The 27,361-nt window shown below is 40.3% G+C and overlaps 2 protein-coding genes and 1 long non-coding RNA gene across 7 annotated transcripts in view; 2 read left to right on the plus strand and 1 right to left on the minus strand.

Moving 5' to 3' along the window:
• The first annotated feature begins 5,196 nt into the window (after positions 1-5,196).
• bncr (bouncer) lies at positions 5,197-8,799 on the plus strand. The gene is made up of 2 exons (XM_036148052.1): positions 5,197-5,333; positions 8,257-8,799. Exons 1-2 carry the CDS (start codon positions 5,326-5,328, stop codon positions 8,636-8,638), a joined length of 390 nt encoding a protein of 129 aa, XP_036003945.1. The 5' UTR covers positions 5,197-5,325; the 3' UTR covers positions 8,639-8,799.
• A 1,876-nt stretch (positions 8,800-10,675) lies between these two features.
• reln (reelin) overlaps positions 10,676-27,361 on the minus strand; it is a gene marked incomplete at its 5' end in the record, with an annotated part of 81,996 nt that continues 65,310 nt past the window's right edge. Inside the window, 9 exon segments of one of the 5 annotated variants that reach the window (XM_036148083.1) lie at positions 10,676-12,180; positions 19,036-19,041; positions 23,806-23,904; positions 25,273-25,470; positions 25,633-25,852; positions 25,955-26,112; positions 26,203-26,364; positions 27,037-27,110; positions 27,185-27,360. In XM_036148083.1, the coding sequence (XP_036003976.1) occupies positions 12,081-12,180; positions 19,036-19,041; positions 23,806-23,904; positions 25,273-25,470; positions 25,633-25,852; positions 25,955-26,112; positions 26,203-26,364; positions 27,037-27,110; positions 27,185-27,360 (1,193 nt within the window). 5 annotated transcript variants of the gene reach the window in all.
• LOC118566344 lies at positions 13,297-17,603 on the plus strand. The gene is made up of 2 exons (XR_004932951.1): positions 13,297-17,032; positions 17,561-17,603. It is a non-coding gene; the product is annotated as an uncharacterized LOC118566344 (long non-coding RNA).

Genomic DNA, 27,361 nt, shown 5'->3' on the forward strand with positions numbered 1-27,361 from the left:
TTTGTGACTGCTTATTCCCCCACACTGTCCATACCAATGTTTAGAGCCCACATGATTGGACATTTAGTGGATATCACGTTTACTTGATTTTAGAGGGGACATATAATTCAAATTCCACTTATTTTAGACCCTAAATAGGTCATATTTTGTTGTGCGCTTTGAGTCTCTAATGCAGTCTGTCTGTCCAGGTGCTGCATATACATCTTGATATTCTGTTTAGATCAGGGGTGTCAAACTCATTTTGGTTTAGGGGCTGTATACAGCTTAATCTGATCTCGAGAGGGCCACACGAGTAAACTCATTGCAAGATTAAACAGAACTAATAAAAGTGAACTTGTTGTTGATTTTTATATTAAATTAATTTCACTTTTACACAATATATTAAGAATAACCTTAGCATTTATAAGAAAAGTATGTGCAATTTCAACAATACTTTTACTCAGTTAAACATTTACTTGTGCATTATGCACAAGAACTGATCACAGTGATTGTACACTGAAAAACATTTATTCACGATTTTTGGAACTTACAAAAACTGTCCTGCATGACAAAATATCTCAAACAGATAAAAATTAAGAAATTATTTAAAATCAATATTCCACATCTGATACGGCCGGCCCGCGGGCCGTACGTTTGACACCTCTGGTTTAGATCATACTGTTCAACCCGTTCAGGTTTTTTCGTTCTCTGTTATGTTTTTTTTTTTTTTTTTTTTTTTTTTTTTTAACAATCGCACCACAGTCTTAATTTGCTGCGGAGCTTCTAAACAAGGTTACGGACTTCCGGCTAACCAATTTCGTGTTGCAATTTATTTATTTATTTCCGCTGTCATTTTGTAATCCAAGTTCAAGAATCCTAACCTTGCCTGTCAGCTGAATCCTCATGGTACTTAAGTGTTCACAAACACACTAAAATCCATATTGTCCCTTTCCCATCTCATTCGTTTGGGTCACATTGCAGTAATATGGTTTAAGGCGAGAAATACCACGCTGACGAAAGCAAGAGCTGCTGGGCTTACAGTCGCACTAAAATAAACATGGCAGTGCAGGAGGACGCACACGTAGCTGCTGCTATCACATCTGTTTTGTCAGAATCCACAGAAGAAGACCAGCAGGAAGTGCACTGACAAGCGTAAACCTGTTGAGTTTTTTTCATGGCACCTGCTGCTTACATTTTCATTTGATACTGTGATTGGCTAAAACCAACCTTTGGTAGGCGGGCACTAGGTGTCACCTCTCCCAATCAGCTCAGCAAGTTCAGCTGAATGTCCCTCCTTTCCCCGAACTGATTCAATGGGAGCAGACTCAGGTTGATAATGTGCAGAATGTAAAGTGCTACACATTATAAATCTGGGTTGCCAAGTTAAAAAGGATCCTGAAGCTGCAAGTGGATAAGTGAAAAGCTTGTTGGGTGTATTAAATCACAATATTCATTACTCTGTACGCCAGCATACTACAAAAATGTCCAAAGGGGGTGGAGTGGAACTTTCTGCAACCTGTAGGGGAGCGGGTGTGAAGTGCCTCATTTGAATTTAAAGAGACAGTACCAGAACAGGGGCAAAAGAGGGACCTGCACGTGTAGCTATGATAACGAGGAATTCAGACCAACACATTGTAGTTCCACTTTATATAGACCACAACTGAGTGATTTAAATGGGAAAAGGAAGAACTTAAAAACATGGTATGCCCAGTTTAAACTCTATTTTCAGATTATCTGTGGTCAGTTCAGAAGTGCTTTAAATGTTCAGTTTGATCAGTGTGGGAATCATTTCTAGCCTTTTCCAGTTTTGTTTGTTTTGTTTTTTTCTTCTTTAGACTAGATGAGCTGCGTCACCGTTTGATTCCGCTATACACCTACGACCCTGCAGAGGAACAGGAAGATTGGGGAGATTATGACAAGGACAATGAGGACGAAGAGTTGGCTGTAAGCAAAGCGTTATATCCTTACTGTCTTGGGGTTTTATGCACTGCAGTCCAATTAAACCATTCTGCTAACGGTCAAAAGTTTATCTACTTCTGTCATTAGCATATATGTGACATTCAATTGTGGGATTTTAATGAATTGGTGCATTCAAAGTAATCTTTTTTTTTCAGGGTGGACTAACTAAACAAAAGAGAACTTTAAAGCATTCATTTTTATCCACAATGGGTCATATTCAAACAGAAATATTTGTTTGCATGTCCCTCAGCAAGTTTCAGGGACTCTGAACACTTTGATGCCATCAAAAGTGTCCTTGCTTAATTCTGGCTGGATATTGTACTTCCTTCTTTCTTCTCTGGGGGAAGGTTTCAGCCATGTGACTCTAACCATCACTCTTAGAACAAAGGAAATTAATCTGCCCAAACTGAACAGACAGGAAACTGCTGGAACTCATCACTATCCACAGGGGAAACCAGTCACCACGGACTTACAGGTTACCATACAAGAGGGGAGTTCCTGCTTTAAAAGGGGATATATCAAGCAAAAATCCACTTTTTTTTAGCCCGCAAGCACACTTTGTTCTGTACTTGGGGTCTCTAGGACTGCCGAAAATTTGAATTAAGTTTGGTCCAGGTAGTGCATAGATATCTTACTCTGTTTCAATCATATTTTCCAAGTGCTTCAGTGTTCCTTCTTTCCTATAATTTTTTTTCAGCAATTATGTCACAGTATTTGCTGTGGAGCTGCTTAACCAGGTCATGGACTAATTGTGCGACTCCGTCATTTTTATTTTTTGCCATGATTTTGTAGTCCAAACTCAAGGATCCCAAAGCTGCTAGTGGATAAGTGAAAATGTTCGGATGTTGGGCGCATTAATCCATACACTTCATTTCACTGTTCCTAGCATTCTCTAAAATGGCCGAACAAGATGGACTGGAACGCTTCTGCGACCTGGAGGGTTGTGGAGTGTGAAATGCCTCATTTAAAGAGACAGCACCAAAATGAGTTGCTCTCAGATACGCCTTAGAACAGGGGGTAAAAAAGGGGCAATAATAATAAGGAATTCAGACCAAAGCTGTTCCTCTATAGACCACAATGGATTGATTTATATATGAAAAGGAAGAATTAAAAACCATGATATGTCCCCTTTAACTGACATGAAATGGGTTAAGGCATTAAACAGAATATGCTCCCTTTAAAATTGACTCTTTCAGCTGGAATTTGCAGCTGTCAAATGCCTCGTGGAAAAAACATTTCATAGTCAGATAACAAAAAAAATCATGTATTTTCCCCTAATGACAACAGGAATGAATGGAGGAGCCAATGTGATATTTTCAGCCTTAAAAACACTGTAGGAAGTGTAAAGCCTGGGGGTGGCAATCCTGCTGAGGTTCTATTTCTGTTTTTTCTGTACTCGTACGTTGCACAAAGTGTGTGGATTACATGTTTTTCAACTTCCTAAATCATGTCATAACAATCAGAAGATGGTTGAAAATTGGACACAATTTGTTTTTCATTAGAACAACGAGTGCAAACATACATATTTGGCTCTACCGTGGATATAGCAAGCTCATGTTTAGGTTCTGGAATGGCACCAACCCCAGCCCTGTTGAAAAGTTCAGAACCTAAAAGCTGGGTCTAGATGAGGAACTCAACTATTGTAAATGACTTCCATGGTTCATGCCAGAAAGAGTGGTAAAATATCCAGCCAGAATAATGTTGACATTGTTGGTAGTCACAAAAAATGTGTGATGCTCCAGAATACAGTGGTTATACTATGCAGTTAAATATGTAAGCTTGTCTTAAAGCTTGTGCTCCTGTGTCAAGTGTTTAAATTTAGTTACATTATTTTGAATAATCTATAGTTTACCCATAAACTCTGCATTTTCTATTGTATATTTCTTAACAGGAACCTTTATGCAAGGAGTCACAGCTCTCGTTTACCTCTGACCACTGAGCATGAGAAGGAAGCCAAGAAGGAAGAGTTCAACTGAGAAATGAAATCTTATTTTACCAATTATGGTGCAAAAGCCTGACTGACGATGGACAAAAAAAACTATTAAAATCAACGTGCTGCTGCTGGACTGATCTGTTGTTGTGCAATGCAGGGATTATGTAGCATTGGCCACCAGATGGCACTGCAGTCTTGTATTTTGTCTCTTGGAAATGTTTTTCTTTTTTTTTCATCTCACAAGACTGTACAGAGTGATTTTCAAAGTAGTGCATAAAATGTAGTTTCACATGAATAAACTGAAAGGTGAGATCTGGGTTGAAAGCGTCCCGTTTTTGTTTATCACCCCACACACATGGTAGTAGCTTGAAGCACACCTGTTTGTGATTGGTAATCAGATGAGCTGATGGTTGTTGCCACATATTTGGATTGATTGGTGTGGGGGGAGAGTGGCTTCAACTCAGAGGAAGATGGGGTCCCAGAGAAACAACAGGTGAAGAACACATTTATACAAATATACACAAAAAAACAATTGTTCTGACTGAATCTTTTTCTCTTGTCTGTCCTTCCATCAGAGCGGACGTCCATCCGTCCACCCATAGCTGGCACCTGACCTCTACCCTTTTGCTTTCTGCTCTGCTCCTCCCTGCTTGCGCGCTGAGTAGCCTTCTTTGTAACTTCTGTCCTCTGCAGCACAAAAGCAAGTCCTGCACAAGCATCACCAGCGAGTGTCTGCCCCACCAGCGCTGCTCCAGTGCCTGGGGCCGGTATGGCTCTGTCCATGTCCTGTCCTCTCAGGGCTGCTTGGACGCTGAACTCTGCGACTCCCATGAAATGGTCTCTTATCGGGGTGTCGAGTACAACGTCAGCCGCGCCTGCTGCTGCAGAGATGGATGCAACGTCGCGCCACGGTCCAACAACACCAGCCTGATAGAGCTGCTTGGGATGGTCAAAAATAATCTGGATTATACCGCAGCCACTCTGAGAACGAGGGAGCCTTGGGATTCGTGTGCAAACTATACAGAATCATCCACTGCTATAAAATCATAGTTATTTAAGTGTTTAAGCCTGAAGGGAGGCCTGTCAACCACAGGAGCTTACCTTAGCCTCCAAAAGCCAACTAACATTTAGTCAGATGTTGGCACGCTTTGTAACTTTTATTTTAAATTATGTGAAAAAATAAGAAAATTGAATTTTTTTTTACATGTATAATCCAGAGAGAAGAGGTTGGACTTGCCATGCACCCTCCTGGAATACTGTGATCACTATTCAATAATAAAAGCACCATGATTAAGTCCCAGTGTGATGTAGTGTATTAAATGCAGGTGTGCTTAACGGCGTGACTTTTTTTTTTGAAGACACGGAGTGAAAACATTCAGTTTCAACTGTGAAAACTCTGCAAAGTTTTGCTGGTTGGATGCAAAGTTTTGCTGGTTGGATTCAAAGTTTGTGAAATGGCTAGGTAAGTTGTCCACTACAATGAATGTTACTTTCTAACCTTTTAAACTATAACCCTTTTGACTATGACACTAAAATTGGTACTATCTGTAAAAGGCATGGCAGTATGAGAACCTGCAAACTTTCTTCTGATTGTTGGTAAACAGGTAAAAGGTGAAATTAAACAAAGACTACAAAATTCGTGACACTGAAGAGGTAAAGGTTGAGCCAGGTTAATTTTTTTTTTATTGTCAAAGGTCATTGTTCTGCCTTTATATATAACTCCACTTGGATGTCATAGAGATTTCACTCTTTCATGAAATTTGATTCAGCGAACTGACCTTTCTATACATTGGTAGAGCTAGAAGGGAGAATATTAGGACCTTCGCTTTTGAGTATCAACATCAATGACCCGCTATCTATGGTTTAAAATGTTGATATACATGCTGATGATGCTGTTACATAAGTTACATGATACATCTTTTTGTACTGAATAGTGTTATGATTTCATTTTATAAAGCACAGATTTGGACTGTTCTATAAAAGTCATAAAAGTAGCAAAGTTTAACTACTTGGGTGTGTTACCCTTGATCCAATTTAACACCAATGTTAGAGATCTGAGAAACATATTGAGATTCACTCTTTCAAACTTGACACAAATGCTTGTCTTGCTGGTAAATAAAACAAATTGTATATATTTTTCTGAAGCACAGGTTTATATGCAAAGACTATTTCATATTTTTTTTTTTTCATATTACAAGTTCGTCTCATGCTACATTAACCCTAATAATTAAATCAAACAACCAGAAAAAAACTTAGATTACTTTTAATATGGTCAAAGGTAACATGAAATCATTTTCAAATGCTAAACTATACAGGCGTCCGAAAAGCTATCCACAATACAAACAAAAATGCAAAACCATAGGGAAATATTTCTAGAGAATGACGTCTTAAAATGTAGGCACTGAGATCAGTTGTAAATAAGGAAATATCATAGATAAAACACAGAAAAGTGTGCTTTAACCATAAGAGAAAGATAAAAAATAATTTTATGTCTAAAAAAAAAAGTGCTATTAAAGGCCTTAGGTTCATAGTAAAAATCCACCAGAACTAAACAGATAAACTTTAAAATCTGGACAAAATAAGATGGCAACAAAATACATGACTCCTCACCATCAATTTGGTTTTATATTTTAACACCAGAAGAATGGTTGTAGAATGGATTTCTCCTTTTACTTGGTTTACTGAGTTGGTTTCATCATGAAATGACTTAAAATGCTCCCAGATCATGCAACATATTGGTAAACAAAAATAATAATTTCAATGCTTTACCATTTTTCAAAGTTTGATAGAGATTTTCAGAAACTAAGTGCTTTTTTTAAAAACAAAAAACAAAAAAAACAACTTTTTTTTCAGTGACAAAATCGCTGTGGTATACAGGTGCTGGTCATATAACTAGAATATTGTGAAAAAGTTATTTTTTTTCTTTAGTAATTCCATTCAAAAAGTGAAACTTGGATACAATATCCATTCATTACACACAAACTGATATATTTCAGGCATTTATTTATTTTAATTATGATTATTATAATGAAAATCCCAAATTAATAAACACAGAATGTAGGGAATCATGGGGAAGACTACTGACATGACATTTGTCCAAAAGACGACCATTGACACATTTCACAAGGAGGGCAACACACAAAAGGTCATTGCTAGAGGCTGGCTGTTCACAGAGCTCTGTGTCCAAGCACATTAATAGAGAGGTGAAGGGAAAGATGTGGGGGAGAAAAGTGTATAGGCAATAGGGATGAAAGCACTCTGGAGAGGATTGTGAAATAAAACCCATCAAAAATGTGGGGGAGATTCACAAAGAGTGGACTGCAGCTGGGGTCAGTCCTTTGAGAATCACAACACAGATATATGCAGGTCATAGTTTCAGCTGTCGCCTTCCTTGTGTCAAGCCACTCTGGAACAAGAGACGGTGTCAGGAGCGTCTCGCCTGGGCCACAAACAAAAAGGACTGGACTGCTGCGGAGTGGTCCACAGTGATGTTCTCTGATGAAAGTAAATTTTGCATTTCCTTTGGAAATCAAGGTTCCAGAGTCTGGAGGAAGAGAGGAGAGGCACATAATCCACATTGCTTGAGGTCCAGCGTAAAGTCTCCACGGTCAGCGATGGTTTGGGGTGCCATGTCGTCTGCTGGTGTTCGTTCACTGTGTTTTCTGAAGTTCAAGGTCAACGCAGCCGTCTACCAGGACATTTTAGAGCACTTCATGCTCCCTGCTGCTGACCTGCATTATGGAGATGCATAATTCATTTTCCAACAGGAATTGGCATCGGCACACAGTTTCCAAAGCTACCAGTACCTGGTTTAAGGACCACGGTATCCCTGCTCTTAATTGGCCACCAAACTCACCTGACCTTGACCCCATAGAAGATCTGTGGGCTATTGTGAAGAGGAAGATGCAATATGCTAGACCTAACAATACAGATGAGCTGAAGGCCACTATCAGAGCAACCTGGGCTCTCATAACACCTGAGCAGAACCACAGACTGATGGGCTCCATGCCACGCTGCAGTAATCCAGGGAAAAGGAGCCCCAACTAAGGACTGAAGCATACTAGATACTTTTCATTTTTATACTTTTCAGGAGTCCAACCTTTCTGGAAATCCTTTTCTGAATTGGTCTTAAGTAATATCTAAGTGTCTGAGATTTTGAATTTGGGGTTTTCATTAGTTGTCAGTTATAATCATCAAAATTAAAAGAAATAAACACTTCAAATATATCCGTCTGTGCACAATGAATGAATATACAAATTTCACTTTTTTGAATGGAATTGCTGGGGGGGAAAAAATCATCTTTTGAACAATGTTCTAATTATATGACCTGTAGTAAAAAGGTGTATTTGTAAAGCTTCCCCTTCAGCTGTATTTGTGTTTTACAGGCAGAATGTGTTGCAGCTCCTGCACGTCGCCATCTTGTGCCTCCAGCTTCTTCTGCCCTCGTTGCTCGGTGAGAATCTGCTGTGCTACTTCAGCCCCATCCAGGAGAAGGAGAAGAAGTCTGAAGTTATTGTGACGGAGTGTCGTCCAGGAGAGGTGTGCTTCAAGGCTATGGGTCGCTACGGAAACTTCACAGCCCTGTCGGCCATGGGGTGTGTGTTGGAGGACAGCTGTAGGAGACAAAGCAACCTCCGTGTCAGAGGGACGGTCTATGCACTGACCTACATCTGCTGCGACTGGTCATACTGTAACTCAGGGGTCACAGTCAAACCTTTTTATTTCCTTGTACCACTTGTGGCTCTCTCCACCATGGCTTGTTTGTGAGTGAAATAAGTAACGGCTAAGGGGGAGGGGGGGGGGGGGGGGACATCCTGCCTGAAAACTCAGTGATGTGCACCTTCCTAACGCCACAGTTGTTTTTTTATGCTGTATTTTGTTCTGGTGAGTGTTTATGTTTCTTTTATTCCAAGATCTGTCAATAAATATTTTAAAAAATTAAATAATGCTGTGTGGAAACCTTTTTTTTTTATAAAGCACTAGTATGTGAATCAGAAAAACCTGGTCATATTTATTTTACTCCTAAAAATAATAAACTGAAGGGGATAAAATAAGATCAAATGTGTGTCATTTGATGTAAGTCACCGTGTCCTGCAAATAATATCCCCTTAAACTATTTCTCATAATTTATCTGTGTACAGCCACTCACACAATTGTATTTTACAGAGATTTTATGTGATAGACTAACAAACTGTAAAGCGGAAGGATAATTATACACTGGCATTAAACAATAATACAAAAAATATCTGCTGCACCCTTCTACACTGTTATTGCTGTGAATATTTGAAGTAGCTATTCTATTCAGATGAGTTTAAAAACTCAGACTGGATGGATAGAATCTTGACGGCAATTTTCAAGTCTTGCCACTGATTTTCAGCTGCATTTAGGTTTGGAAACCTGATTCAGCATTTCTAACACATGCATATACTACATATACTATCTAAAGCCGTCCATGGTCTGTATGGCTGCGTACTTCTAGGATCATTGTCCTGCTGGAAGGTGAAGCTTCACTCTAGTCTTGCATATTTCAAGCTCCCAAATATTTTTATTTTATTTTATTACCAAGAACAAGTCTCCGTATCCCGTGGAAGAAAGCAATTCCTTTGCAGAAGATGCCGTTTTTTAGGATGATGTCCAGTGTTAGGTCCTGTGCAAGCGAAACGCAAAATTTTACTGCATTTTCACTGTCTGTGTACACAACAACGCTGGGCGTTTTCTCTGACGGCACGATTTAAAAACTAGTTCCAGAGTGTAACATTTTAAAAACCTCCTGATCTCCATGGTGTACAGAGGAAAAGCAAGCTGCTTGTTTGCAGAAGCCCTGACACATGCACAGTAGGACTGCAATCAGTAGAAATAATGCACACAGCATCTGCACCATATAGGGCCAAATTTGTACCATTCATGAAAAGTAGTGGGGGTGGCACAAAAATGCACAGCGCAGTCTTCTACATGATATCTGTGACCCTTATGTGTTGTTGCTCAATGGCATTTCTTTCAGCAAAAGCTTTCTTATTTAACTTGCCTCTCTCCAGGTGGATGTCGTTCCACAGAGCTCCACACATCCATCTGGGATTGCTCCATTGGAGATGTATTTCAGAAGGAGGGGCCTCATCAAAAATCCTTGCATATGATTGGATAAACCACTTGTCCATCATCTTTACTGACGTGCTACAAGTCCTTGCCAAACCCGGTCAGGAGAAGGGCGAAAACATCTTTTCCACTAACTAAAGCCTTCAAAGATGTTCTCTGGTGTTCTTTAAAATAATTAATATTTGTTAGATTGGACAACAACGATGAAATAGCTGCGTCAATGCTTGCTTCCACGCTGTGATCCGACATTTTTGTCTGAATCCATACAGTTGCATCTCTGATATGTCACATCTATGAAAATCCCGCCCAGCAAACCTGATTTGCTCGTCCATTTTATGAGGCATTAAAAACCCTCCCAATGGCAGCGATTCCAGGTGGATGTGTGGAGCTCTTGGGAACTACATCCATCTGGTCAGGTTATATCTTCTTACCAATCTTTCAAGAAAGGCCAGTTCTGCAAAGAGCCCAAATAACAGCTGATCCGTCCATCTTTACATTCTCCCAGTAACTGATTGTGGTCATCTGTTGCATCTTTGTGAAACAATGTTGATGCTGTAGATTTCAACCTATAGTCGAAGGCAGAATTTAAATATCGTCTCTGAAGTTTGTAGTGGAGAGATGTATACACAGATGGAGTATATTTGTCGAATCCAAGTCCTAAATGATTATTAATAATGCATAGAGGTAAAAAGAGGGTGACAACATGCACACTTTGAGGTTTGACAGTTCTTTATTTCCCTTTTATAAGGCTGCTGGGTCTCCCCATAGTGGATATACATATATATACAGGAGATTGCTATACTGGAGTTACATGGAGGGCAGAGGGTCCATATTACACAGACTTCCAAAAACAACACTAATAGAGCCTCACCTCCAGGTATCAGAAATCAGCAGAGAGAGAGAGAGAGAGAGAGAGAGAGAGAGAGAGAGAGAGAGAGAGAGAGAGAGGGGCAAGTGGAAGGAAAAAGGGTAGGAAACAGCACAAGAAAAGAGGAAAGTGAAGGAAGAGGGGAGATGTTGCAGTCCGAGAGCCTGACTGGACTGTCTAATAACTTAACACTGGAAAATAACATACAGATTTCACGCACAGTGCATCTTAAATAGGTTACGTGAAGAACCATTTACCATAAATATCTGTATTTTTGGAAACCAACATATATATAAAATGAATAAAAAAAAATTATTGATCAGTCTTTAATTTTTTTCGCCCGTGATTTCTTTTTAGTTTCCGTGCAAATCTTTTTCCTTCCTTCTCTGGTTGCTGTGTGGCTTTTTTTTTGCTCTTTGCTCACACTTGATCCCAAAAAAACCGAAAATAAAAATAAAATAAAAACAAAAAAAAATGAGAAGGGAAACAAGGCCCAGCATATCCCCCAGTCCCTCCCCTATAATATCGTATGAATTAGTAGAAAACGAACAAACAAACAAATAAACAGAACACCACTTATCAACTTATCACAAAATTAACCCACAAACACACAGAACACCAAGAACACATTACTCTATTTTTTTTTCTCTTTTTCTTGTTTTTTTTTTTTTTTAAGCTTCATCATCGTTATTCCACCTTGTGGTCATTGTGTGTCCTTCTCCTGGCATACTGGTTTGGCAGCTCTGGAGTGGTCCTCCTTCTCCCTCGGTGGCTCAGGTGGAACTGGGAGGCTACTCTCCAATCAGCTGGTCAGTTCAGCAGTGATACGTATAATTAGCATTTAATTTCACAGTGTGGTAGGAAAAGAAGGGAGAAGGCGATGGAGGTGGCCTGAGGGAGAGGGTAGGGGTGGGGTGGGGTGGGTGCCGCATGTGGTAACAGGATTTAAAGGAATGACAACAACAATTACAAAAGAAGAACTTGAGACCTGGACAATCCTTCCAAAGAATAACCAAATGGCTGCTTTAGTCCTTCAATAGTACGAGTATCATTCTCGCCGATCTGTTTGGTTGAGAAAGCCGCGGTGATTCGGTGCAGAGATGGGAGCGGGGTGTCCAAGGCTATCTCCAATCCACCAGCAGATGGGTCACGACGTGGGGGGGTGATTTGCGGTCAGGAGGATAGGTATGTGCGAGGCAGGGTGACGTCCGATTGACTGCTCAGAGATCCCTTCTTGCAGGGGTGGATTCAGGCACGCTGCTGCTGCAGTGCCCGCCGCTTGCGGCTGTAGTAGTGACGCATCCCGGTCTGTCTGGCAAAGTTCATCATGTAGTTTTGTTTACGCGTGCTGCAGGGAGACAAAGTCAGTAAAAAAAAAAAAAAAAAAAAAGAGAAGGGAAGGAGAGGAAGGGGTGTGAAGGTTAGTGAGAGCGTAAAGCAGGCTACGACCTCCCCGTCACTCGCACTCAACAGACCCACGCATGCAAACACACGGATGGATGAATGCAGCATCCACGTTCTCTCCCCTCAAGGTTCGTGCTTTCGTTCTCAATCGACCACCGACCTCAAGCACAGAACAGTCGCATAGATCTCACGGCTCAGAGGATGGGGTGGTGCTACTTTGGATTTCGCTACATTCTGCGGCAATGGAAGGCAGCAACGAGGTGAAAACGATGACACAACTAACTACAACCGTTGTCGAGACAAGACAGCACACAAGGTCCACAGATATTCTAACACAGAAACGAGAGCTTAACGCTGACACAAAGTGTTTGAGGTCAGAGTTAAAAAAGGAGAAAAAAACAAAACAAAAAAAAAAACAGAAGGGCAGGGTCCTGAGCAGGAAAGGGTTTTAAAACTACAGTAGCTTGCTAGACTATTAAAACTCCTAAAGTTTTTCCCAGCTTGACACATTATAAACACAAACTTCAATATTTTAATCAGGATTTTCAGTGTTGGATCAACACAAAGTAGTGCAGAACTGTGAAGTTGAAGTTGGGGTTAATCCGAGAAGCAGCTGAGGCGACTACGGTATGTCTGCAATGACCCAAGTGGGATAATCTAACATCATGACTATTAGGTGTGCGTTCCACAAATCTGGCCTTACTCTGAGAGTAGCAAGAAACAAAGACCATTGCTGAAAGAAAACCATAAGAAAACAGACGTTTTATTTGCTACAAGATATTTAGGAGGCAGGAAACATGTCTGAGTAGGTGCTCTGGTCAGATAAGACCAAAACTGAACTTTTTAGCCTTTAAGCAAAACACTATATGTAGCAAAAAAGTAAGACTGCACATCACTCTGAAAGCACCACCCCCACCATCAAACATAGTGTTGCAGTGGGGATGACCTCAGGTCTAACCAGGTTTACATTCGACTGTCATTGCAAAAAGGAAAATGTGAATTACATGTTTCCATCAACTAGTTTGGAGCAAATTAACCAGACTATGCAAAGCATGAAGTTGATGTTACGCATGGCTCTGACAAAGAGGAAGTAGAGGTTGCAAACTAGCAAGGACCATATTTTTTTTTCTTTTAAAAAGGAGAGAGGATTTCAGGAATGTGTTGCTATAAGGCAAGTTGTCATTGTTATGTCATGTCAACTAGCATTGGCGATGTTAAATGCTGCCCAGAGATGTAGAGAAACGTTCTATGCACGTTTTGGGAATATCCGGGAAGAACCCGGCAGCAGGAACAGCTGATCAGTCATGTGAGGTAAATGTTCGCCAAGTCAGAACGTATTAGGCAGATGTGTTTCCATCTCCCATTAACTCTTTTTCGCATAATCCAAAAGCCATCTCGGGTGAGTGTAAAATTTTTAATTAGGAAATTGAGAAAGTTTTATTTTTTTGCCATTTCCAACAACTTTTTCTAGAGATTCATCTTCAGGACAATGAGCCTAAACATTTTGTGTTGAAGGGGATATATGCGAAATCCACTTTTTTACACCTTAAAAACATTTTGTTATGTACTTGATTTGAGTCTCTAGGATTGCAGAAAATATGAAAGTAGTCTGTCCAGGTCTTATGTAGATAGCCATGTTCTTTTGGGTCATATTTTTCAAACTCTGTTTTCCATTATGCTTTTTGTACAATTACATCAAAATATTTTCTATAGAGCAGCTAAACAAGTTGATGGACTGATTTTGTTGCCGATTTTGTTAACCTGCCCTTTTTATTTAAATTTTTTTTGTCACAATTTAGTAGTCCAAGCTCCAGGATGCCAAAGCTAGAAGTGGAGAAGTCAAAATGTTTGGTTCACATTACCACAGTATGGTACTAAAATGTCCGAACGGGTTGGAGTGGAACGCTTTCTGACCTGGGGTGTGTCCAAATTCAGGACTAGCAACCGAGACAGCATTAAGCACAGCTGTGAAACTGAACCAACGGGGCCAAAGGTCAATCTCTCTATCTCCACTAAATAACTACATGTTTTACTTTCCGCTTTACATTTTCCTGATGTTTTGTTTAAAAGTGTTCTGGTTTCGTTATTTAATTTTACTGTCATTCATCAATAAGCTGTTTTTAGTTCAAAATAATTTATATGTTAATCGATATAAAAATATACTACCAAATAAAATTGATTACAAATACCACTTGTTAGAAATATGTTTAACAACTTAAACCCTAACCTTAATTTCTGAACAAAGCTTATATCACTATATTTGTAGAGAATAGTAATAAAGTAATGAAACATTGTTTGCAGTGCCTCATTTAGATTTCAAGAGACAGCAAAACGAGTCGCTCTCAGATGCACCTCAGAACAGAGGTCAAAGAGGGGAACGTGAACGTAAATTAACGAGGAATTCAGACCAAAGCATTGCAGTTCCACTTTATATAGACCACAACTGAATAATTTCAACATGAAAAGGAAGAATCAAAAACCATGATAGATTATGAGAGTTAGATCAAAGTATACTCTTGAGTATACTTTGAGAGTATACTCTCAAAGTATACTCTTATAATGGCCCTATCATAGTCCAGACCTAAATTCAAAGTGTGGCAAGCCTCAAAAAATTATATTCACAGATGTTCTCTAATCGATCTGACTGAATCTGAGCTATGCAGCAAAAATAAGAATGCAATAAATAAATAAGGATCATTTTCTTTTCACTTAATTATGCACTACATTGTGTTGGTCTGTCGCATAAAACCCAATCAAATCCACTGAAATTTGTGGCAGCCATGTGGCAAAATCTGGAAAACCTCAAGCAGTATTTAATACTTTTGCAAGGCACTGGAAACCACAGAAGAAAAAGCTGCAGAAGATCACTCTTGCTTAGCCTGTTTATTGCCTCTTCCATCCAGCAGGGCGGTGCCAGTGAGCCAGGAGTACAGCCAGAGCAGGCAGGGGTCTCTGTGAAGCGGGTGGGTGGGCAAGGAAGGCAAAGGAAGGTGGGAGATGCTGTGTGCGTATGCATGATGGTTGATGCGTATGACGGTGGAGGTGCTGGGAATGGCTGGTAAGCTGCGTGTGCTAGGAGAGCAATGAAATGCGTACATTTTAGTGCATTTCTGACATCTAGTCAGACACCAGAGAGCCGTAAGGAGGAAGCTCCTGACCCAGAGACATGTTGTTGTTGTCATCAGACAGACAGACAAACAGCCATGGTGGGAAAAAAAAAAAAGGATGGAGAGTTGTTGCGTTGGTGGATCCGTAAAGCCATGCAGGAAACTCAAAGCTGAAATGCAAGTACATTTCAAAGCAATGATGTGAGATCTTCGGCTTTTAAATCGAGGCTGACATATTAGCGTGAGGAGGTCACTGACCGCCCCCTATTTAATCTGGATAGACACACGGTAGTCAGCTTTTAAGTTAGAAGCGGGATAAAAAAAAGGTTTAAAGCTGAGGTACAGTCAACACCCAAGCAAACACATATAGTGATGGATTACATCACACATATAAGAACTAGGGGGGGTAAAGACACATCTGTCTCACAGGATGATGGACTATATTGGGTTTATAAGAACTAGAAGAAGGGGCGGAGGCTACGTAAATATTTTTGTAAGTGACAAAATCGACTCAGAAGTCTGGGCTCGGACTGGGAAAGGCATCACAACCAAGTTTAATTGCATTTCTGTCTGTGAGTTGGTAAAACCAGCGTGATTTGCTAATTGTTTTAGGGTGCGTCTATTATGCCAATAATGTATTTCTCCTTATTTTATGCATTTAAACTAAAAAAAAGATTATATTAGCAAAACCTTGCTATACAGTACTATGCGTACGGTCAGAAGTTCTAAAAAATAGTTTATACGCACAACTTTGACTATTAAATTTGCAGAAGCCATGTTGGATAATGAACTAAGGGATGCTCTGCTACCTCTGACTTTTCCTGTCATAATTCGTATTTCAGGGGGCGTTCTTGTTGCATATCCGACTGGACTCAGAAAAGAAATGACTTCCAAAGACAAATGCTGTATTTGATTTGTTTCAGTAGCTAGAGCTAAAATCTGGGAATGATGTCTGAACCAAGCTGAACATGTTCTAGTTGCAAGTCAGAAAATCAGTGGTATAACAATCTAATTATTTCCATTTTATATATTTAAAACTTTAGAAGAATATATTCACAAAGAGGTTAAATAGTACTTGGTGTGCCGCCAGTTTCATATGCTCATAAACAGTATGTAACTGTAAATTTCAGTTTTGATTCAGTTTTAATAAATGCTTTTATTATGTGTAGCAACCATATTGGATACTGAACTTTTTGACTTTCCCAGTTGGAGTTTTATTCATGGAGGCATGCTGGTTGAATTTTCAACCTGAGGCTGATGACAGTTCAACAGGGAAAATCAACGTCTACTTTGGCTCTTACTTCAAAACAGGAGTCTCAATTATACAAGGGGGGGAATATGTATTCAACACACAGTTTTTTTTTAGTAAACATGTTTTACAAAATTCATACCAAAATAATAATAATATACAAAGAAGTTCATTCAAATTAGCTATACACAATAATGTGAAAAAGTACAGGCAATGAAGATCGAGCAAACTTGCAAAAATTATTCAGTGCTTTTGGAATAAATATATTGCTCAGGTATAACCTTTTTAACCAGTTTTTCTCTCAAGCTATCTTTAAATCCTTAACTTGTTGAATCTATGCTATCTCATTGTCAGTTCTTTATTGGTGATTTCACTTGGATCCAAGTAAGGTGACTCACTTGGCCATCCCAGAATATTTATTTTTCTGAAACCAGATGAGGGTTTACATTAGCCTCGTGAGACCATCCTGATCTCGCGAGCTTTCAAGGTTTCACTCGCAGATCAGTCTGGCTACCCTCCGTTGAAGAAAATTTGGAGCCGTTTACCAAACGAACGTCCAATCAGCGTTGGCTTTGAGGCGGGTTGAGGTGTGACGCAACGGGAAGTGCGACAGTTCAGTCTAAAGAACATGGCAGCTTCAGCCGATGAAACTAGCGTTAGCGTGGCTATCGAGCAAGTTTTATCGGAATTACAGAATATTTCTTTGCTGAGCTAACGAGCCTTTACCTGCAGCAGCAAGAGTAGCTTGGCTTGTGGTTGTGTTTTCGTCGTCGCTCTGTTACGAGCGACGACGAAGCATGTTGACGAGTACGTCATATGCTTCGTTGATCTGATTGGTTTATTTGGCCCGTCTATCACCAACATAGGCCAATCAGCTAACCAGTATTTTCGCCCCTTCCCAAAATTACTTCAACGGAAGGTTTCCAGATGGATATGCGAAGCAAATCTATCTGGCGGAGTCAGGTAAGGTTTCCATGGCTATCTTTTTTAGGATCATTGTCTTGTTGAAAAAAAAAATGCCCTCACGTTCAGTTCTTTATCAAATATGTCCTGGTGCATTCCACCATTCATCCATCCTTCAGTTATATGAAGTCTGCGAGCTGAAAAAGGTTCTGCTGTTTTTTGTGCTGTGCCTTCTCTCCTTCAAACACAGTGTGTGCAATCTCATTAAAAAGTTACATTATTGTCTCCCTAGATCAGACTTTATCCTCCCAGTATTTCATTGGCTTGTCTTAATGTACTACAGCAATCCTTGAACAAGTCTCAACATGTTTTTTCCTCTGCAAAGGATTCTTGCATGATGTCCATAGAGATAATTGTGGTTGAGTGAATTACTTTCTTCATAGAAAAGCTGTTTCTGCTAATTCCATGTCTTTCTGATGCTCTCTATGTGCACCCTTAGAAAACTCTTAGAAAACCGTAAAATTTTTTCATTTTACTGTGTCAGACACCTTGTGAGGAACCCCATGGTTGTGCTCACTGGAACATTTAGGAGGTCAGAAATACGCCATCAGTATGTTTTTGCAATGTTGTTTCTTTTGACAACATAAGATGTTTCTGTGTGATGCCTTGCGAATAAAAATCCTTTTTATAGATTAACTAAATCACTTGATGACCATTTGCACTGATGGGGGGGTTGGATAGTTTATTTCATTCCTGACAGACTTCACGGGTTTTCTTGGCTTTCCATTCCTTTCAGAAACTTCTTTGTCATTCTATTTTTTTTTTCCACACAAAACTTCATTTACGGACTAATTCCTCAGGATTTCTATGTTTGCATAGGTTAGGTGGGTTGTCACAGACATCTGTTGTGGATTTTATCTCTAGAGGGTTAGAATTAGAAATACATTTACTGGGAAAAAAGATTGACATGTCCAATGTTGACTTTCCCTGCTGCAGACACTGTCACTTTCGCGAGATATGTTGCGGTGTGTTAATATCTGAAGACTGAGATTGTGTTACGCACCTAATTGGCACGCAGCTCCACTAAGAGGTGTTAATGCTTTACTGTTTATCACATTACGAACGTCTGGTTCGTCTTTCTGACTGTCCGATCGAGGGAAGCCCAACAACCAGGGCGTTATCCTTATCGCGGTGATAAATGTTCACATCATGAATCTGGGACCACTTATCCCTCCATCCACTGTGACGTGATGACATTTGCTTCCCTATCTGAATTTAAAGCTGTATGCTGAGCCTTCACCTCGAAACCTTGTGAACAACTGACCTTGCCCTTTGACCTGTCTGTGCGTTCGTTTACGTGAGAGCATGAAGATGAATTCGGCAGTGATGAGAAGAGCTACGTAAAATTATGGAAGGGTGTCTGCGGTATAAAAAGGGACTGAAGAAGGAGTGGGAGTAGGGTCTGTGTGTGGTGGTAGTTGAGGTGAGGAGGGGGAAGGGGGTGGGGGGGGGTGCATTCAGGAAGAGGCGGAGAACTTACCTGACACTACAGCCATGCCAGAGGGAGCAGAATACAGAAGAGAGCAGAGGTTAGAGCGCGAGAGGGGATGGGCAGGAGGTGGGGACTGCTGTCTTGTAGAAAGGTCTGGGGGGGTAGGAGCCCCAGCCTGGGAGGCAGAGGCCGCAAGTGAGTTGAGAGAGGAAGGAAGAGAGATAGTCAGAAGAGCAAGTAGGGAAGAGAGAAAAATATGGAAGAAAATATGAAGCCAGAGACAGCAGAGACACGTGTAACAAAGATGAAAACAACCAAGGGGAAAGGAGGGAGAGAGAAAGATTTTCCAGATTTATTTTACGCCAGAATGGCAAGAGACAAAGGAAGATCGAGGAAAAAGAAAGAACGAGCGACAAGGAATAGGAGGAAGGGGTAGAGAAATGAAGGACGGCGAGAAAAAAAAAAGTTTGTCAGAAGCGGAGGAGAAAGCCCAAAATGGGTTGATCAGCGGTGATGTTGGGCGGCGGGAAGCAGAGGCAGGTGGGGTGAAAAGATTGTGCGGGACGAGGGAGAGCAATGAAATGTGCGAACGAGTGGCGGGCGGAGAGAAATAAACAACAGAGCAAAGTTTGAGGGTTCACGGTCAGTCTTTTCAGCAGACACTGTTGAAAACTGAGCAAATGCAGAGGGAAGGAAGTGGGACAGGTCACGGCCAGCTTGGCCAGGGACAGCTCAGGTAAGGCAAGAGGCAGCGTATTAGTGGGTTTGGAAGCAACTCTGGGTAATTTGAACCGAGTCGACGGCTACGCAGGATCTGAAATATACACCTGTATGATGAAATGTTGCTGAGAATCCACCAACATGAAGCGTTAAAAACACTTTATGACGGTGTTACGTTAGTGATGCACAAGCATAAAAGACAGATGTTGCATTGATTATGTTGATGCTATCTTCAGTCTTCTGTATTTTAGGCTGTTTGAAGGCTGCCCTGCTGAAAATACTAAAAAGTGTCATGGACAACCTCAAAATCCAAGAAACTACAGGATTATACTTCATAAAAGTAATACGCTGGAAAACAATTTGGCAAATGAGGCTCATTTCTCTAAGATCATTTACAGCTACCCAGTCTTATAATTAGAGATGCACTGAAAAATTGGCCGGTGACCAGAGTTGGACCACCATTCGCTTGACTTGCCCTGAGTGCTTATCTTTTTCTAATCAGTGAGCGCTACAGTGAAGATACTATATTTAACCACTAGCAAGTTGGGCCAACAACACTCTTCTTGACGTTGAGGGCAGAAGACATACAGTTCTCTAACTTCAGGAGAGCAATTTTGAGAGAGACTATTTTGAAATGAAACCTTTTTTCTACATGGGCACGTGGCCTGTTCATTTAAGCTCCTACAATATAGAGTCAGACCTTCAGCAAATAACAGAAGGACTCCACTCTAGGCGACTAATCCATTAATATACTTCCTGATTAGTTAAGCAACAATTCATTTATCCTTGCTCCACTTGTATGCACATTTTTCACCCCACTTTTTCGTAGTCTGCAGATGTGTGTAGGCCTCTACATTATCATGTACATTCCCACTGGAAAGTAACAATAAGGTGAACCTGGAAGTGTGAACTACCCTTTCTTTGGTCAACTCTAATTCAAAATAGGACATACTTAAATCGAACCTGAACTGGATTATTGTTCACAGAGTACAGAGATTTTAAAACATAGTTTGCAATTTGCATCTATTCCAGTTGTAAAAAAGATGATTCCAGTGCTTTGTGCCATATGCAAACCACCTTAGGTCGAGTGAAGCATCGAAAGTGTATAAAGACTAAAATGGATTATGGTCTCTTTATGTTTTGACAAACAGAGCATAAGGTTTCACAGATTACAAACAGTTTCAAATGATATATGTTTATTGTAGAATAGTTCAGTCCAGGCTTCAACATTTCAGGTGTTTCCGATTCTGAAGAAGAGTTAACCAAAGGTAGTACAGAGTGGTCAAAATCAATGAAGCCCTTTACTCATGTGCTGAATCAGAGGGCAGGATGGCAGGATTCTACATATAAAACAACCCTACCCCCAGTTCAAGATAATTAATTTGTTATGTCTTGTCGTACTTCAGCACCACATGCACGATACGTGTCAATGTCGAGTACTAACTCGTTTAAAAATGCCGCACCACACGGCAGAGGTCCCAATGTGTTTCAGACTCAATGAAACTTACCCGAGTTGGCACACAGCGCTGCGTTGCTTGTGTCAATGCTCAGGCACTTCAGAGGTGCTATCATTGAGATAGAGCTCTGCTATTAACAGTTTGCATTTAACTTGCTAGCAGACAACGAAGACCATCCAGTCCCCAAAGCTTCCTGTACTGCATGGCAGGTATAAAAACAAGGCTTTCTGTCTGAGTTCTGTATGATGCTTGAAAAATTTGCTGTTGACAGTTTCTTAAAGTGGACCTTGAACCATTTACGTTGACTAATTGTTGCAGCACTGCATTCAGCACAGATTATTAAAAAAAAAGTCAGTTAAAGTAAGAATCCACTTACTGTACAAAGAGACTCGGGATGCTACTCGTGCTAATCGTGAATATTAAATTATGACAGGTCAAAATAACAATTCTGTTATTATTTTTTCAGTTTTTCAAACAATAAGTGAAACTAACAGCAGAGCCATGTAGCGTTACATCAAATTAATGATTTAACAATTTACCACATCTAAGAGCAAATTAGAGGTTCTTTCTTCACAAACATTTAGATGGACACAATTGTTTTTGTCAGTGAATGGATTTGGTAGAATGACATTTGAATTTCTTGTAATGTAGTGCAAATTTAAACCATTGCTGTTTTAAACTTCCAGTGATGCAGAGCTAGACAGCTCTTTAAAGGGGACCTATTATGCTTCCTTTTAACTATGTTAGGGCTGGGCTGTACAATATATGTTCAATACATTTTTTGCTCAAAATCATTCTCAGAAAATGAGATTTCACCTCATCAGTTCCGCCTATTTGGAGCTCGTCCCAGGGGGAGCTGTTTTAGGGATCTGTACAATTCATACAGCAGTAAAATCAGCTGATGCAGTGGGTGAAGCTCCACTTGGGTAGCTGGGTGAGGGGCAGTGCCCGCTAATATTCTGACTTAGTAAGGTTCTAGAACGGCTCCTTTTCCAGACACCAACAAAACAATTATTGATTGCCATAAAACGTCTGGATGTTTTTCTGTAGTGCTTGGACTGCTTCTAGACGCAGTATAAACCCAAATGGTAGTACAAAAACGTGCAAAAAGTGAGTGAGTTTTGCATAATAAGATCTCTTTAAACATGGTCCTGTTTTTAATAAATGATTTGTTTTAAATCCTGAGAAAGGTTTTATTTTGAAGCCAGCTTAATTTTCTAAATTATCCTGAGATTTAAACATTGTTTTGAATGTTATAAAGGTGAATGCTAAAATGGAAATTGGAATCAGCTAAAATAGGCTACGTTCACACTGCAGAGAAATGTGAACCAAATTAGACCTTTTGGCCCATATGCGACCCATATCCGTCTTTTCCATGGCAGTCTGAACAACCCAGTTCCGATATTTTCACCCCCCCAAAAAATCTGATTTGTGCCACTTCCATATGTGCAACTAATTTGGATATGTTTCAGATATTTTTCAAAGCGTCTGCAGTCTGAATGGTCATGTCAGATTTTATCCATTTTTCATGTCAGTCTCTTGGCTCTCACTAAGCATCCACTCACATTCGTAGCAGTTAGCGCTCCAAGTAAGGTAAGAGGAAGTTAGCGCTTCCTCTTACCTTACTTTATCTTGCCATGAAGTGGTCTCAGTATTGTCAGTACCATTGCTCAACAGCTTTCTATTAAAAACAATCACAGATGCCGGGCTGGTTTCCACGTTTTTTTTTAATTTGTGGATGATTTTTTTTTTTAACGAAACTTTATTCAACACTTCTAAAAACAATTGCATTCGCCATTACTTCCGTAAACAGTGCGCTGCTGTGTGATGTCTCTTTCTGTTATCTGTGCATGTCGGGCCGCTTTGCAGTCTTGCACCATTCAGACAGAAGTATGATGGTGGTCGCATTTAATAACAGTATGAACAGCCACCCACCTCACAAAAATCTGATTTCAGCAAAAAAAATCGTAATTGAGCATCAAGACCTGAGGTGTGAACGTAGCCTTAGTCTGTATCGGCAGGTTAGCGTTTATGTCGGCCACAAAATCTTTGATCAGTGCATCTCTACTTAAATTACCACTGAGAGCAGGTAAGTTAACAAACCTAGTGACTATTGTAAACTCTGTCTAGTTTGCTTACTTCAAATGAGCCTTTTTAATGCTAAAAATTAATGATAGCACTGTAAACCTGAAACAAATGGGTTCATTGTGTTGTGACCTAACGCATCCAAAGTTAAGGGCTAAATAAGATTGTTTGAATACAATTAAAACAAAGTACTACATCCATTCCATCAGTCTGTTTGTGTGAAAAATGCATGGATAAATGTACAAGTGACAATATCATGATCCAACAGCTAGAGTTGATCTGCTATAACCCAAACAGCAATCAACTCACAAAACCCTTTCCAGTAATTTCCTGCTCTGCTGTGCTGACACCAGAAGTCATGAGAAATCAGAGGCTCGTCATTGGTGTTCATCAGCACACATGTGGGCATGTATCCCTTAGTCTGCGTGGAGTGGAAGGAAAGATTTGTGCTGAGGTCAGGCAGAGGTTGAGGTAGGGGTAGGTCAGGGCTCTGTCGGGTCCGGTTTTTGGGTGGGATGGAGGTTACCAGCAGCTGGCATGGGAATTGGGTACTCACAGAACTACTTCCACATGGTCCAACGCCCACTGGTCATGTCCTGCACCGTCGTGTCTCGGTTGCCACCATCGCAGCATAACCCCTTTAACCCTCGCTTCACTGGGGAGATTTTAGAAACATCAACAAATCAGCACAGATCTCTAGTTTACCCTTATAATTCTGTACAAATTATACCATCTTAAAAAAATAGGAAAGTTTTAAGTCAGTCAGATTATTTTATTTTAGTTAACGTCCATAAAAAAGTAGTACGGTAGTTGTAAAAGAAACTCTATAGTTATCTTTGTGTTAATAAAATAATCAAGTTACTTTCACAAAATGTATTTAATTTGTTTTGTATTTCAAACATGCCATAGAAGAAAAATAATACATTTGTTTGTCACATCATAACCAGAAATGTAAATGTTTTATGGGGCTTTTATTTAATAGAGCAACCAAAAAAAAAATTTTACACAGAAAAATAATCTGAGCTCTGCATGTATGTAAATCAGAACACCCAAGTCAATGTTTTGCAGAATCACATCGAGTATTCTGAGGCAAAGTATTTGTCTACCAGCTTTGCAAATACAGGCGCTGACTTATTTGCTCGTTCAGTTCAGAAAAATTGCTTGTAGATGAAAGCTTCTAAAATAGCTTTTTTAAGCTATTTTACCTGTAGCACTTGGAGATCTTTTGATGGAAAGTGCAGTATATATGAAATGTATTATTATTATTATTATTATTATTATTATTATTATTATTATTATTATTATTATTATTACATGAGTTCCATTTTATCCTTAAATGGTTTTAAGTTGAAATTGAAAGAATTTGAGACGGTCTCAGTTATCTGTAATTGTTTTACTTAATGTTTTTTTATGTACCTGTCATTTAATATAATGTATCTCTGTTCAATATATAACTTTGCTGCCTCTTGGCCAGGACTCCCTTGAAAAAGAGGTTTTAAATCTCAATGGGATTTTTTCCTGGTTAAGTAAAGGTTAAATACAAATAAAAAAAGTTCATTGACTTAGGCCTTACAGTTCTTCTTGGACTTATTGGTATTTTCTTAAATTCAATATCAGACAAGAAAAGAGCCATAAAAAATATTTTGGCAGTTTTAATAATAATAAAAAAAACCATCTTTATGGCCTTCAGGTACTTTAAACTTGACGATTTGGTCCACATGCCTGAATGTCTCACCCCTTTCAAGTCTGTTGCAGGATTGCCCTGTATTTAGAAATGGAAGGCATAGTTCCTATTCCTGCACTACTTTCATACATGGAACTTTGTGGTTGTGATGCGAAATGTACGATACTTACAAATTAATAAACAGGAAATAAAAGCAACTAAAAATAAATATATTGGGGAAAAAAACACTATTTACATATGAAGATTTGAATTTGCGAAATATGTTAAAAAAAAGAATACATCATCAGTTTTTTTAGATATTTACATTTACTGCATATTTACTAATGTGCGAATACTCACAGTGGAATGTTGTAGGAAACTCTCTGGGCCTTTATGAAGTCTTTGGGCTGATGCTGGGCGATAACGTGCCAGCTGACTCCATTGTTGACACTGTACTGGAGCAGCACGGCCCGGTCCATTGTGTCAGCTTGATCCAGAGCTATGTTACAGCTGTCTGTCTGTGCCACACTGCCAATCTGCAGCACAAACATGATCTTACTAGACGGAGACAAAAAAAGAAAACAAACAAAACAAGTGAATTAGAGAAAGGAAACACTGGTGTGGATATACGTGGTCCGTTTTAAAAGCAACATAAGGCTACCTTATGAACAACACCTTTTTTCAATGTATTGCTTATGAATGCTTTGGTAGTACCTGTACCTGGCTCTAGTGAGGTCCAGCGGTTTGGTAACTGCTTGCCTCAGCTTACAGCCATTGAAGTAGAGCGAGTCTCCGTGAGCGTGGGGAGACAGCTGGCCACAGCCGCTGCCCACTCCGCCGCCGTGAATCAGCTGCCAGCTCTCCGGAGACACTGCCCCGGATTCAAAGTTGTCCTTGATGGAGCTAGGCAAGTCTGTGCTCGAAAGGGAGCAGTCGTCACCTGTCGATGTGACAGAAGGACCGGGAGTGGGTGAGAAATGTTAGAAAATACGATTTCCCAGCACCAAAGTGTGACAGTTCTAACACACGGTTTGTGACTTACCGTGGTATCCTTCATCACAGATGCAGACTACTCCACTCGTGCAGTACCCATGGCCGCTGCAGAGCCCTGGGCAAGCCTCGCCAATATAAACATTATCCACTCCCCAGCTATGCCTCTCTCCCGTTCCTTCCTTTTGAATCCAGCGGAACTGGGTGGCTCTGAAACATGAAACAACTTTCCAATGCTTTATGCTGATGCAATGTATATTCAACAGTGATCTTGTGAAATACCGCGTTTCATTTCCTTACCCTGAGGAGACGTGGTCTGGCAGCTGGACCGTGACCCTCGTCCATGTTGAGCTGTTAACTGGGCTATAGATGGTGGATTCGTGAAACTGGAAGGGGGAACAGCCCACGTTGTTCACAGAGGAAGGGAGACACTCCGACTGGACCAGCTGCCATGAGTCAGACCTGGAGGCAGGAAATGATGAGCTTAAAGGGATGCTTTGGGATTGTCAAAGTGAGGTTCGGTTGACAAGATCTAAGAAGTTAATATCTAACCAGCATTTTCTTTTGGTGTCTTCATGTTGTATTATTAGTCAATGAGGGGCCAAGACCAAAGCAGACCTTGGCAATCGTAAATAAACTCCAGAGGCACTGCCTCCATTCTCCACTTCCAAGGTAAATAACCTTCAGTCTTCAAAAGCACATTGATTTTGACCTTACCCTGGCCACCGATGCCACGTCTGGCTCAGTTCTGGACACAGCTAAGTTAAAACGGACCAGATGTGGCTTACGCACAACATGCTAGTTGTAGGGTGAACATTTGCACATATGTGAGAGCCTTTAGCCATGACCCCTCTCCGACTAGTCCTTAGCTTTAGTTTCGCCTCTGCAACCAACTAATCTATATTTAGCCTAAACAAAGACGCCAAGAGAGTTACATACCGCTGGTAAGACATTATCTACCTATAACCTTTTAACAGAACCACACTTGGATACACTTCACTATGTCTTTAAAACAAAACAGACCCTGACAACAAAATGATCCATGCATGTTCAATGCATGAACAATGCATGTTCTAATGCCGGGTTCAATGCAATTGGTTGTTCCGTGTTGGGCTTTCCTCTGATTTATCTTACCGTGCGTCCTTTCTGTACTGTAGCAGGACAGAGTGATGGTCCTCACACGTGTCAGCCTCACAGCCAACAACAATCTGCAGAAATGAGACAAGTTAGCCTCTGAACACCAGAAGACAGATGCTACTGTGAGCGAGCTTCAGCTTTTTACCTTGAACTGTAAAATATACCCGGGCTGCACTATGAGCTCTCGAGTAGCAAGGATGTTGTGTGTCCTGTCTTGGTTCTTGTTTGGCCAGTAGAGGTGGAACGAGGGATTGCCACAGAAGCCAGCGGTACGCACAGCATTAGGGTAGAAGCTCCAGCTTTCTTCATGAGAAACACCCTC

Source organism: Fundulus heteroclitus, chromosome 2, assembly GCF_011125445.2.
Source record: "Fundulus heteroclitus isolate FHET01 chromosome 2, MU-UCD_Fhet_4.1, whole genome shotgun sequence".
Classification (NCBI taxonomy): Eukaryota; Metazoa; Chordata; class Actinopteri; order Cyprinodontiformes; family Fundulidae; genus Fundulus; species Fundulus heteroclitus.